The sequence below is a fragment of the Gracilinanus agilis genome, chromosome 3, assembly GCF_016433145.1.
Source record: "Gracilinanus agilis isolate LMUSP501 chromosome 3, AgileGrace, whole genome shotgun sequence".
In the NCBI taxonomy this organism is placed as follows: domain Eukaryota; kingdom Metazoa; phylum Chordata; class Mammalia; order Didelphimorphia; family Didelphidae; genus Gracilinanus; species Gracilinanus agilis.
Window position 1 is genome coordinate 26,281,165 of NC_058132.1, and position 14,195 is coordinate 26,295,359.

The 14,195-nt window shown below is 46.9% G+C and overlaps 1 protein-coding gene across 2 annotated transcripts in view; it reads left to right on the forward strand.

Annotated features, from left to right (window-relative positions):
• The window catches only part of LOC123240009 (cytochrome P450 2A13), a 13,479-nt gene extending 3,559 nt beyond the window's left edge, over positions 1-9,920 (forward strand). For both annotated transcript variants that reach the window (XM_044667349.1, XM_044667348.1), the window contains 7 exons: positions 558-707; positions 1,437-1,597; positions 2,237-2,413; positions 3,922-4,063; positions 4,234-4,421; positions 7,667-7,808; positions 9,640-9,920. In XM_044667349.1, the coding sequence (XP_044523284.1) occupies positions 558-707; positions 1,437-1,597; positions 2,237-2,413; positions 3,922-4,063; positions 4,234-4,421; positions 7,667-7,808; positions 9,640-9,824 (1,145 nt within the window). In that variant the 3' untranslated portion in view covers positions 9,825-9,920. The remainder of the gene's footprint in view (positions 1-557; positions 708-1,436; positions 1,598-2,236; positions 2,414-3,921; positions 4,064-4,233; positions 4,422-7,666; positions 7,809-9,639) is intronic.
• Positions 9,921-14,195: the final 4,275 nt, after the last annotated feature.

A 14,195-nucleotide genomic window follows, 5' to 3' on the forward strand; every position in this document is an offset into this window, starting at 1 on the left:
CTTTCCCTCTCTCTCTCTCTCTCTCTCTCTCTCTCTCTCTCTCTCTCTCTCTCTCTCTCTCTCTCTCTCTCCTTCTCTCTCTCTCCTTCTCTCTCTCTCTCTTTAATCAAGTAGGTTGTTGTTATTCAGTCATGTCTAGCTCTTCATGACCTCACTAGGCATTTTTTGGCAATGATACTGGACCGATTTGCCATTTCCTTCTCCAGTTCATTTTACAGGTGAGGAAACTTGAGACAAATAGGATTAAATGACTTGCCCTGGGTCACATAGCTGTGACCAGACCTAAACTTAGGAAGATGAGTCTTCTTGACTACAGACCAAGCACTCTTGTGGCTGCGGCATCTAGCTGCCTCTGTCTCTTCACCTCCCCTTACATCCCTACTTCCCCCTGTCTTTTCATCTTTCTTTGTTTCTCCTGGTGCCCCTACCTTTACTTGTCTTTCTCTCTCTCCTTATCTCTACCTGGACATCTGCCTCTGATCCCATATTAGGACCTGGGAAACTGCAGGATCTCCAGTCCTGCCTCAACTCCTTCCTTCCTTCTTACCTATGCCCAGGTGTGGCCTTCAGTAATGGTGAGAGGGCCCGGCAGCTCCGACGATTCTCCATCACCACTCTCAGGGACTTTGGCATGGGCAAGAGAGGAATCGAAGAGCGCATCCAAGAAGAAGCTGGCTTCCTTGTGGAGGCTCTTCGGGGCACAAAAGGTGGGTGGAACCTAAAAAGATTTCTTGGGCCTTGGGTCTCATCCCTAGGCTCCTACCGACCCCAATCTGAACAAGAGTCCCTAAAAATTCTCTCTCCCCTCCCTTTACTAGATAACTGATTTCTGAGCTTTTCCCCTGCACCAGGAAAGAAGGTTCATTTCAGATCCTAGAACAACCCTCCAATCTAAGATGAGAAAAGGGAGGAGAGAGTGTATGGGGAAAAGAAGAAGGAGGGGGGTGCAGAACTACACCTCTAGCATCCAATCGCCCTGCTCTATGGGATTTAGGGGTATGGATGATGACTGTCCTTTGGAGAAAGATTGAGAACTAAAGACTGACTCTCTCTGTGTCTCTCTCTGTCTCTCTCTGTCTCTCTCTGTCTCTGTCTCTCTCTCTCTGTCTCTGTCTGTCTGTCTGTCTCTCTCCCCTCCCTCCTTCTCTGTGACTCCCTCTTGGTCTCGGTCTGTCTATCTCCCTCTTCCTTCTCTTCCTCTACCTCACACACCACCATCTCTCTCTTTCAACTTCTCTCTCTCAATCACTGTCTCCACCGTGTGTCTCTTCGCCTCTTTACTTCTGGGCATCTCAATTCCTTTTCTCCCCCTCTACTTCCTTGTTTCCCCTCTCTGTGTCTCTGCTTTTGTATCTTTCACATTCCGTCCTTTTCCTCCATCCTTCTATCTCTGTTTTCCCTATCTCTGTGTCTCTGCTGACCTGGCTGGGCTACAGGGGCCCCCATTGACCCCACCTTCTTCCTGAGCCGCACAGTTTCCAATGTCATCAGCTCCATCGTCTTTGGCGATCGCTTCGAATATGAGGACAAACAGTTCCTGTCCCTGTTGCGTATGATGTTGGGGAGCTTCCAGTTCACAGCCACATCCATGGGACAGGTGACCCCCAAGATCTTCTCTCCTACCTACCTGGTTCTCTAGCCGCCTTCATCCCTTAATCCTCAGTTTCCATTTCTATGTCCTACTACCCATACCTGTGTAGGTTGTTGAGTTTGCATACCTAAACTGCAACTTCAGGCTACCTACAAACCCTCCCGCATTACCCAGAGAGCGGAGGGAGGAAGTGCTCCCCTTGGGTGGCTGGAGAGAGGGTGGGGCATGCGGGTCCTCAGGTGCTGGGAAGAGGGGAAATGAAGCAGCTCCCCTGTGCCAGCCTGGCACGCATGCCGATATTTCACCAATGCTGACCTCTACTCTTTCCCTCAATCTGACCCCCTATCCTCAGTCTAATCTTGTGCCCATCCTGCTCTGCTTCCTCAGTCTGGCATCCTTGCCCCATTCTTATCTCTGTCTTCCACCCTGTCCTGCTCCCTTATCTGATGCTGTTCCTGGTCTTGACCCTCCTATCCCATTTAGATGCCCATTTCTCATCCTGACCAACCCATTCCCAACCTGACTGTCCTCTGGCCCGACCATTCATTTTCCATTATAACCTCCCCCACCTTTAATGATGTATAACCTCCCAGGTACCCACTCCAGGGCCCTGTAACCCCCTGACGTGTTCTGTACCCTCCCCAGCTCTATGAGATGTTCTCGGGAGTGATGAAGCACCTGCCAGGGCCTCAGCAGCAAGCCTTCAAGGAACTGCAAGGCCTGGAGGACTTCATCACTGAGAAGGTCCGGCAGAACCAGACCACCCTGGACCCCAACCACCCCCGCAACTTCATTGACTCCTTCCTCATCAAGATGCAGGAGGTACGTACTGTTCCAGCCGGCAGGAGGAAGATGGGGGAGGGCAGGGATTGGCTCAAACCAAGGGTGTCATCGATCTCTGAGGGATTTTCTGGCATCAGGCAGCAGGTCTCAGCCAAGAGCAGGCGGCGCTAACAGCTGATAAACAGCAAGTCTCGGGCTTTTCGAGGCAAGGCTGACACGTGCCCTGTGGCACGTGTGAGTAAGTAGGGCTCGCAAACATCAGGCACAGATTCAGATAGACCTAGCTAGGTCATTGCCATTTTGAGGGCAGCCTGACAAAGAGAGAGAAAGCTAGAAAGACAAATGGAGAAAGTAAGATGTGACGATAAAGGAAAAAGAACAACACAGGAACAGATGTGGAGATAGATGCGGAAACAGACAGAAAATTGGAAGGGGACACCCAGGAAGACAATGACCACCCCAAAGAGACACAAATACAAATCCCCATTCCCCATGCTCCCTGCCCCTTCCTCATTCCAGATACAGTCACAAGATGGGTTTTAGGGGCTGAGGATTATCAGGAACCCTAGATTCTAGTCCCAGTAGCTTTTCTTGACTCTCTGCATAAGACCTTGGGGAGTCTTTTCCTTTTCCTGAGTCTCTGCCCCCATCCATAAAATGGAGAAGAGAAAGAGGATATTAAATTGATTGTGGGGGGCAGCTGGGTAGCTCAGTGGATTGAGAGTCAGGCCCATAGATGGGAGGTCCTGGGTTCAAATCTGACCTCAGATACTTCCTAGCTATATGACCTTGGGCAAGTCACTTCACCCCCATTGCCCACCCTTACCAATCTTCTGCCTTGGAACTGATCCACAGTATTGACTCCAAGATGGAAGGTAAGGGTTATAAAAAAAAGAATTGACTGTGCTTGGTCCTAGAAGGTAGAGCCACGAACAAGGGGATAAATTATAAAGGAATTTAGGATTGATGTCAGGGAGAAAACAATAAGAACTCTCCTAACCATGAGACCTGTCCAAATGTGCAATGGGCTACCCAGACAGTGGGTAACTTGCCCATCTTTGGAGGTCTTCTTCTTTGGAGGCTGGACTACCATTTGTCAGGTAACTCAAGGTAGAGCTTTCTTTGGCTGCTGAGGTCTCTTCCATTTCTAACGTGCTGGGTTCATGGAAGGCAGTATAGTGTAGTAGATGGGGCTGTAGACTCAGGAGCCAGGTATACCTGGGTTCAAATCCCCCCCTGCCCCCAGATACTCACTAGTTGTGTTATTCTGAGCAGGTCCCAATTTCTCTGTGCCTTAGTTTCCTCATGAGAGTGGTTGGATTATCAGAATTATGGGGAGATTAGATACCTTTTTGAGTCCTTTGAGCTGAGATATTCCAGTTTAGTCAGGCCCCATCAATGGATATCCCCCTCTAGTCCTGCACATTACTGGGGCTAAAGGAAACTGAGCTGGCGTTGGGGAAAAGGAGGCCTTGAGACTAGAGTCTAGATACAAAGCAAATAGATATATGTTGAGGTCTAAATGCTGTCTACTTCCTCTACTCTAGGAAAAGAAAAACCCTAATACAGAATTCTTCATGAGGAATTTGACCATGACCACTCTAAACCTGTTTTTTGCGGGCACTGAGACCGTTAGCACCACCCTTCGCTATGGCTTCCTTCTGCTAATGAAACATCCAGAGGTGGAAGGTAAAGCTCCCTCACTCTCCTCAAGAGTCCTTTGGTGCCCGTCTTACACACACACACACACACACACACACACACACACACACACACACGCCCCATTTGTTCCATCGAGATTTCCCCAGGATCTTTCTGACACCCTTGTATCCTGTTCACTCACCCCATTCCAACCACAGCTAGAATCCATGAGGAAATTGATCATGTGATTGGGCGAAACAGATCACCCAAGTTTGAGGACAAAGCCAAGATGCCATACACAGAGGCTGTCATCCATGAGATCCAGAGGTTTGGCGACATGATCCCCATGGGTCTGGCCCGAAGAGTCACCAAGGACACTAAATTTCGAGGCTACCTTATTCCCAAGGTAGGAGCATCTCACTCTCAGGTCCCCCAGCTCTAACCCCTCCGACATTCTACTCCAGATCCTTCTCCATCTCTATCCTCTAAACATCCTTCTCTCTTTCTGACACCTGAGAATTCCTCATTCTCTGTCCTAAATGTCCCTTCATCGTCCCCAGTGACTCCTGGAACCTCCCTCGTCCTCTAGAACATCCTTGTTGAACACCTGTGTTGCTCCTACTACAAATCCTCCCTATTCTTCTCCTCTCTGATGAACCTTTGATTAACTTCTCTCTCTCTCTCTCTCTCTCTCTCTCTCTCTCTCTCTCTCTCTCTCTCTGTCTGTCTGTCTCTAATATATAAAACTGGTCAAGCCATTTAACACTTTAAATTCAATACTTGTGCGTTTCTTTATCTGAAAAGAAGGAAGAGGACAATCATTTCTTAAGCACCTATTATGTGCCAGGCACTATGCTAAACACTTTCTAAATTTCACTTAATCCTCACAACAATCCTGCTAAGTAAGTGTTACTTTCAGCTTTGTAATGAGGATGACACATGAGAAAATGGAGGCAGAATGAAGTGATTTGCCCAAAGTGACATAGCTCGTAAGTGTCAGAAGCTGGAGCCGAAGATGGGTATTCCTGACTTTATCCACTGCACCACCTAGCTGCCTCTAAAAGTATGAAATATGGGGGCAGCTGGGTGGCTCATTGGATTGAGAGCCAGGCCCAGAGATGGGAGGTCCTGGGTTCAAATCTGACCTCAGACACTTCCCAGCTGCATGACCCTGGGCCAGTCACTTAACTGCCATTGCCTAGCCCTTACCACTCTTCTGCCTTACACAGTATTGACTTCAAGATGGAAGGTGAGGGTTTTTATTTATACAAACAAATAAATAAATAAAAGTATGAAATATTCCCCTTTTTGGAATCAGCAAAAATTCTAGACTCCCGGGGCAGCTGGGTAGCTCAGTGGATTGAGAGCCAAGCCTAGAGACAAGAGGTCCTAGGTTCAAAACCAGCCTCAGACACTTCCCAGCTGTGTGACCCTGGGCAAGTCACTTGACCCCCATTGCCTACTCTTACCACTCTTCCACCTATAAGTCAATACACAGAAGTTAAGGGTTTAAAATTAAAAAAAAAAATTCTAGACTCCAGTGATGTCAAGTGACAATGTGTGTGGTCACAAACCAGATCTATCCCAAAAGGCTCTTTCCTATTATTGAAGCAGGATTAGTTGCCCAGGAATGAGATTTATTTCCAGGTTGTGGTTTTTATATTGTAAACTTAGCCCGTCTCCAAAGAGACTTAGTTCAGGCTGTCGTAACAAAAGGTCCCTTGATGTCACCTCCTTTAGGAAGTAATAGACCCAAAATGTCATCACTGTCAGTGAACTCTGAGCTCAGAAAGAATCCAGGTTGGCAAAAGACATTTAAAAGAGGAGGAGTGTTTGAACAAAAAGCCACTCACTGGTTGAAAAATGAAGATGATAATAGTGTATATTGTTGGGTGGTTCAAAGGAGAAAATGTATTCATTTGTGGCACCCCCTCTGGACTGTGCCTCCAACTTGAACTCATAGGTTGGGTCTCCAAGAGGCAGCCACTATCCCAGGGGTTCAAGATACCTGGTGAGTCCACACTCTGCTCACAAGCCCCCATCGGGTCTGCTTACCTTTAATAGTCGGTTGGTAGGGAGAGTTAGCTCAAAGCAAAAGTGTTTATTGAGATAATATCATAAGAACGGTAGCAATAAACACTCTCCCCATAAACCGGGGGCACACTCTCCCACAACTCCACCTAGCTGTCAGTGGAAAGAATGGCCACATGCTTAACGTACACTTGGAGAATGCACCTGCTTAGAGAACACTTGTGGCCAAGGCAATTCCCACTTCTGGGGCTATTTGGCCCCCAAATCCTTTCCTTCCTGTGGTATCCTAATGCTGCTTCTCCTGGGCCCAGAGTCTACCGAGGAGGTCTCAGAGCTAAGTCTCTGAGCTTGCTTGCCTCTGAAGAAAATCAATAGCACCAATAGGACTCTCGGGATGAAAAAGACACCCCTCTCACCTTTCTCCCCTTCCTGCTTACACCCCGGTAGAGGTGAAATTGGAAAAACAAAGATCGTCACTAGCTGGGTTATTTCTTCATTGCTGGCTCTCCTCTAGTATGCCAGAGCTCACACTTTGGGAAGCTGCTTCCCATTTCCAGTGTGTCCCAGAATAGACGAGCTCCACTTTCAGAGGCCACCAAGGCTCTAATCATTCTGCCAAAGGAAAGCTGCCCCTCCAAAAAAATCCAAAGGGAATATTTTCATTATTTTTTTTTAAAAAAGTGAAAGCTGTTTTTGTCTTTGTGACTTGCCCCTTCTGTGATTTCATTAACTGAACTGGGGAAAGGAGAAATCCGTTGATATGGGGTATTTTGACCAGCAGCCTCCATTACACTTATCATCATCATCATCATTTGTTAAAATAATTCAACTATGTTTAATTCTGACAGTCAAGCAACCAATCACTAACATTCATCATGGGCTTACTATGATGGCCCTAGGATTTTATTAGGGGAATACAAAAGGCAGAGATCAAACAGTCCCTGCCCTTGAGAATCTTTTATTCTATCAGAAAAAAACATGTGCCTATATAATTAGAAACAAAATACAAGGATAAGTACTGGACCTATAATTTCTTTGATATTGGGAACTTTCTCTGCAAGATGGCACCTTCTCTGCAAATTATTGTCTTAAGTGACTTGGGGGAAGCTGGGTGGCTCAGTGGATTGAGAACCAGGCCCAGAGACTGGAGGTCCTGGGTTCAAATTTGACCTCAGACACTTCCTAGCTGTGTGATCCTGGGCAAGTCACTTGACCCCCATTGCCTAGTCCTTACCACTCTTCTGTCTTAGAACCAATACTTAGTATTGGTTCTAAGACAGAAGATGAGGGGTTTTATTTAAAAAAAAAAAAAAGATTAAGTGACTTGTCCGGGGATACATAGCCAGTCTGTGTTGGAGACAACTTAAACCCAGGTCTTCCTGTTTCTGAGACTAGTTCCTATTCCTCTATATAACCCTGTCTTCTCAGAAGAAAAACATTCTTTCTCCCTCTTCTTTCTGTATCTCTCCTCCATCTTTCTCCTTCTCAGCCCCACCCCAGCTTCTCTTCCCCTCTCTTTCTTTTTCTCTCCTGCCTTTGTCTCTCTTTTCCCTGCCCTCCTCCCTCCACCTCATCCCTGACTTCCTTTGTTGTTCACTCTCCCCCCACCACCACCTCTAGGGCACAGAAGTTTATCCCATGCTGGGCTCAGTGCTGAGAGACCAGAACTTCTTTGCCTGCCCCCAAGACTTCAACCCCCAGCACTTCCTGGATGAGAAGGGCCAGTTCAAAAGGAGCGATGCCTTCGTCCCCTTCTCCATTGGTGAGCAGGAAAGCTTTTTCTCTTCCCCTCATGGCCGCCACTCCCATTCCTGGTCCCCAACAGTATGGCCTGAGCTTTGCTGACCCCTTCCTTTCCTCCAGTCTGCTCTCAATTCATCCACTTGACTAAGCTTCTGAAGTGTGAGAGGCGAGTGGCTGGGGTGACTCCAAAGAAGCAGTGGGGGGGGGGCAGCTGGGTAGCTCAGTGGAGTGAGAGTCAGGCTTAGAGACGAGAGGTCCTGGGTTCAAACCCGGCCTCAGCCACTTCCCAGCTGTGTGACCTTGGGCAAGTCACTTGACCCCCATTGCCCACCCTTACCAATCTTCCACCTAGGAGACAATACACCAAAGTACAAGGGTTTAAAATAAAAAAAAAAGAAGTAAAATAAAAAAAAGAAGCAGTGGCTGTGGAGCTAAAGATTCCAGAAAGAATAGCACCTCCCCAATATAAGTGGATGTCCCTCCCTCTTTGAGGAAGATACCAGAATGAGCCCCGGTCCCGGAGTTAGAGGACCTTAGTTCACAGGCCTTCTCTAAAGCTTCCTACCGACCTTCGGCAAATCCCTTCATCTCCCTACACCTCCATTCCTCCTGGGGAAATGTAGGTATTGAACTGGATGTCTTCTGTGGTTCCTTCCAGCTCAGCATCCATCATCTTAGGACTCTATGAGCCTGTTATGTTGATCAAGTCCCCTCCTTTCTCCGGGCCTCAGTTTCCTCAGTTGTAAAATGAGGCATTTGGACCAGATGGTATTGAAGGTCCTTAGCCATTCTCACATTCAACCCAATTCAACAAGCATTTAGGAGGTAGGGATACAAAGCCCCTGTCTTCTCGGCGTTAACGTTCTCAGATAAGCTAACACAAGATCATTTACAAAGGAAGAGCACTAGCTAGGAGAATCAGGAAAGACTTCCTGTAGGAGATGGCACCTGAATTAGCCTTGCAGGAGGCTAGAGAACGTGGCAGGAAGGGAGGGCATTCCAGGTAAGGAGCTTCTTCATAGACTTGAAAGCTGGAGATGGAATAATCCATTTTGGCAACCGCTAATAAGTCAGTGTGTTGGGAATGTAGAAATCCAGATGGGGAATTCTGAGACTGTGAGAGATGTGATCAAGGGAAAAGAAAGATGGGGGGCCACCTTCAAAGAAGGGGAGAAGAGGGGAATAGTAGAGATGGTTTTTTAAGTGTTCCATAGGTTAGAAGTAGAATCTCACAAGTGATGGCTTCCATTTTCTCGTCCAAGGAAGGATGAGCTTCTACTGAATGGGCAGTGTAGGAGGATTGAGGAAAAAGAGCAGTTCTATGTTCCAAGAGACCCTCTAACCTCTGATATTCCTAGAGCCAGTGATGGGCAAACTTTTAAAGAGGGGGCCAAAGGAAAGGCAATGCTCCTCTGTCAGTCTGTTTCTAAGGCAGCTCTTTCCAAGTTTTATTGTATTGTATCCTACTCATTGTATTCATCAGATTAGGAATAATGTCGTGCAGCCCTGTAGAACATTTCAGGGGGCCGCATCTGGCCCTCCGCTGTAGTTTGCCCATACCTGCCTAGAGCACCAACATTTAGTAGCATTTGCAATCCTTCATCAGCCTAAAAACAACAAAAGCATCACGGCCGATTAGCTAGAAGAATTAGATAAAGTAAGTTTCCAGAACCTGCACCTGCTACAAGTGAGCGCCTCCTACTGGAATTCTTTTATTCCATAAAAGCCAAATAGGTTCTGTGCTCCTTGTCTCTAAGTTCCCTCCCAACTCTGACATTCTCTGTCCCAAGGACCCTCCCAGCTCTGACCATCCCTGCCCATCTTGACCCGCTCTGTCTTTGGCTCCTTAGGAAAACGCTACTGCTTTGGCGAAGGCTTGGCCAGGATGGAGCTCTTCCTTTTCCTCACCACCATCCTCCAGAACTTCCGCTTCCAGTCTCCACTCCCCAAAGAGGCCATTGACATCTCCCCGAAGATGGTGGGCTTTGCCACTATCCCTCGCAGCTACACCATCTCATTCGTGCCCCGAGGATGATGAGGCTGACGGGCCCAGAGGACCCCACTGAAATCTTCGGGACTCCTGGTTGCGGTGGCCCAGGATGTACTAATAAAGGCTGAGCCCCCCCCCCCAGGCTGCTCTCTCTCTCGGCTACTCAGTGGGGGTCCTGGAAACTGAGAAACCTTCAGATATCCCTGGAAGCGATCCCGTCAGGTCCCAGAGGAGGTGACTGAGGGGAAGGGACTCGTCCCGGGCCAGACAGAGAATCAAGACAAAAGCTGAGCCCTGCAAGTCTCAGCTGAGGCCAGCCTCTTGACTCACAACTTTATCTTGCATCTTACTGCCCACTTGTGGCCAGTTCTGCCTCATGATGTCTCTCTCTGTCTCTGCCTGCCTGTCTCCGCTCTCTTTTGTCTTGGAATCCCTGATTCTTTGCTCTGAGTTTGGGTTTCTCCATAAGTCGTTCTCTGCTTCTAAGAGTGAGCTCTTCCCCTGTGTCCATCTCTCTATGACTATCTACGTCTCTGTCTCTGTCCCTTTATCTCTGTGTGTCTCTCTCTAGCTCTCCTACTAAAGAGTAGATTCTTCTGGTAGAAAAGTTAGGCCATAAGAGTTTAGTGACCACAGAATGGCCAATCCCTTGTATATACAGATAGGAAAACTGAGGCCAAGAAAAGGGAAGGGATTTACTCAAGGCCAAGGGGCACTTGGGTTGTAAATAACAGCAAAGAGAGATAAGATGACTTTAGGTTTGGGAGAATATGGGGAAGAAGGGGCAGATGGGTGGCTCAGTGGATTGAGCACCAGGCCTAGAGATGGGAGGTCCTGAGTTCAAATCTGGCCTCAGACACTTCCTAGCTGGGTGACCCTGGGTAAGTCACTTCACCCCCATTGCCCACCCTTACCACTCTTCTGCCTTGGAGCCAATACACAATATTGACTCCAAGATGGAAGGTGAGGGTTTTAAAAAGAATATGGGGAAGAATATAGGCGAGGTGACAGAGCAGTCAGGGAGACTCAGCTCTGGTTTAGAGGCACAGTACACCAGCCCTGGAGTCAGGAAGACCAGAGTTCGAATGTTCCCTTTGGCACTTGCTAGCTATGGGATTAGATAAGTCACTTCCTTTCTCCTGGCTTCAGTCTTCTCATCTATGAAAGAACAGGGTTGAATTCACTGACCTCCCAGGTTCCCTCCAGCTCTAAATCAATGATCACACAACCCTATGAACCTCAAGAAATAGTCATCAATAGCTACAAGTCGCCTTGGAGGTGCCCTGGGTTCTGTTCTTGCCCTTGTATATTCACTGATATATGTATCAACCTCTCAGGTGAACGCAGAGACGTCCTTATCCGATTTGCAGGGATGAAGATTTGGTATGGAAAGTTAGCCAATTGGATAACAGAGCTGGGATCCCAAAACTTTCAATCAGCTTGGAGGATGATAGGACGAATCTCTCATGAGGAATTTAAAAGGGATAAATATTAAGTTCTGCACTTTTGTTAAAAAAAAAAAAAAAAGAAAAGAAAATCAAACCCGGCCTCAGCCACTTCCCAGCTGTGTGACCCTGGGCAAGTCACTTGACCCCCATTCCCCACCCTTACCAATCTTCCACCTATGAGACAATACACCGAAGTACAAGGGTTTAAAAAAAAAAAAAGAAAAGAAAAAAAAAAAAAAGCTCCACAGGAACAGAATAGGGTTGACACAACATTTCATGTGGAAAAGATCTGAAAGGGTTAGTACAAGCTCCGGATGAGTCAGCAGGCTGTCATGGCAGCCCCAAAGAAGCTAATTAGGACTTGGGCAGCATTAGCAAGGACAGAGTGTCCAAAATGAGGGTGGGGATAATTTCTACTCTGCTCTAATCAGATGACACCTGGAACATCGTGTTCTCTTCTTAGCATTACAGTTGAAGAGCAGAACCTGAGGTCCAGCATTGCGGGCTTTGGACTTCTATGGATTGGGGCCACTCTTGGAGGCTGTCCCGTGAAAGTCATTCTCTATGGCTCGTTTTTGCCCTCTAGTTAGAGTTTCTTTTGGAAATTTCAAAATATAGCTTCTAGAGAGCTCATGACAAAGAGAAAAGGATCCCTAGTCCCTGTACAAGCAATGGAGGCAAAAATATATATAGCTGACATAGAACAGCATTTATTTTACCCCACATAAAGCACGGAAAGCAGAGAGGATTGGCATTGGCCCCAAATAATCAAAAGAACCTTTTATTCTGCTTAATGAGTCATGCCTGCCCCAGAGAGCCCCACAGAGTCCTCCAGGCTCATAACACCACCTTGTGGTTTAGACTTTCCTAGAAAGAGAAATGAACTTGGTGTCACCAGAGCAACTATCCTCCCTACATTCCAGTGAATCCTACTTGCACCCAAAAGGTGTTAATGCACCTCTAGCTTTTTGGAATAATCTCAAGGGTTCAGACTTACCCCAGAAGAAAAATGAGCGTGAGGTTATCAGAAAGGCAAGTTCTTTCCCACTAAATTTGTGTTGGTAGCCCTGCATTAATAACAGAGGCTAAAGTCCAGCCTGTTTTTAAGAAATGCATCTTTGGGGCAGCTAGGTAGCAAGTGGATAGGTAGCAACAACAGGCCTGGAGTCCAAAGGACCTGGGTTCAAATCTGGCCTCAGACACTTCCTAGCTGTGTGACCCTGAGCAAGTCACTTAACCCCCATTGCCTAGCCCTTACCAAAGTCTTCTAGCTTAGAATACATACTAAGACAGAAGATAAGGGTTTAAAAGAAAAAGTTCAGCCCCATGTTGTGGCTTTGTCCCTTGTCACTCTTCCAGATCTAGAACTAACAGAGTCTCTCCAAGAGGCTGGCATCATTCCTGATCTGCTTCTTTCACTAGAGGGCTATATCTGAGAATCTCTTCTTCTCCAAGAGACTACACAGTATTCTCCCTCCTTTCTCCAGAAAGCTAGGTCCCAGAACTCCCAAACTGCATAGAGAAAGAATTCCCAACGCTCTTTGGGATCTCCCCTTCTCTCTCTCTAGGACTGGGTTCAGTAACTCTCACTACTTGAACATGGACGTCCTCTCTCCTAGGCTGCCATCTCTACATGAGAATATGAAATTTCCATGTGCCTCTGTTGGTCAGTCAATAAACATTCATTAAGCACCTACTGTGTACCAAGCACTGCGGTAAGTGTTAGGGAGAAAGAGAGGCAGAAGACAATCCCTGCTCTTATCTGTCAGGAAGCTGGCAATCTAATGGGGAAGACAATAAGTAAACAAATATATACAAACAAGCTGTATATAGTATAAATAACACCTCGGTCCCAAAGCAGCTGCTCTACAGATTGGGGTTCTCTTCCCACCAATCCAGGCGCATGGCTGTTTTTAATCTCTTCTGGTCTCTGCTTGGAAAATAGAAGAACCAACAAGTTGACAACAAAAAGCTTCTTTCTCAGGGTCTCAGCACAAAGGAATGAGAATTCTGACTCACAACAAGCAGAGCCAGACTAATGTATCACTGACAGGCCCCGGGGGAAGTGTCCAGTCCTCTGGACTAGGTTGTCTACCATGTCCACAGCCTCCATTGGGAGACAATAAGTCCTTCAAAAGGGTCCCTCAATGATAAAAGATATTGCTAGGCAGGTGAGGATAGCAATACTGGTGAGGGGTTTGGAGGCCATGAAGGAATGGAGGGCACAGCCTGGAGGAGAGAAGGGACAGGGGAACATGGGAACTTCTTTGTTCATAGATCTAGAGGTGGAGAGGAATTCTGAGGTCATTTAAGCCAGGATTTTTTCATCATTTTTGTCTCCTGGACTCCTTGGGCAACTTGGTGAAGTCTATGGATCCCATCACAGAATTATGTTTTAAATACATATAAATTACAAAAGAGGCCAATTATATTGAATTACAATTGTGAAAATTATAGTTTTTAAATGAGACCGTTAGATGGCTAAGCCTAGAGACGGAAGGTCCTGGGTTCAAATCTGGTCTCAGACACTTCCTAGCTGTGTGACTCTGGGCAAGTCACTTCACCTCCATTGCCTAGCCCTCACCGCTCTTCTGCCTTGGAACCAATAAACAGTAATGATTCTAAGACGGAGGGTAAGAGTTTAAACAGACAAACAAATATATGGACTCCTTGAAATTTCTCCATGGAATCCAGTTTACATGCTAGCCCAAACCCCTCATTTTGCAGATGAGGAAACCTCAGTTTTCTTGGGTTCCTCTAAGAGCTGTTAAAGTGACTAACTCGGGGTCACATGGAGAATTTGCACCCAGGTCTTCTTTTTTTTTTTTTTTTTAACCCTTGTACTTTGGTGTATTGTCTCCTAGGTGGAAGAGTGGTAAGGGTGGGCAATGGGGGTCAAGTGACTTGCCCAGGGTCACACAGCTGGGAAGTGGCTGAGGCCGGGTTTGAACCTAGGACCTCCCGTCTC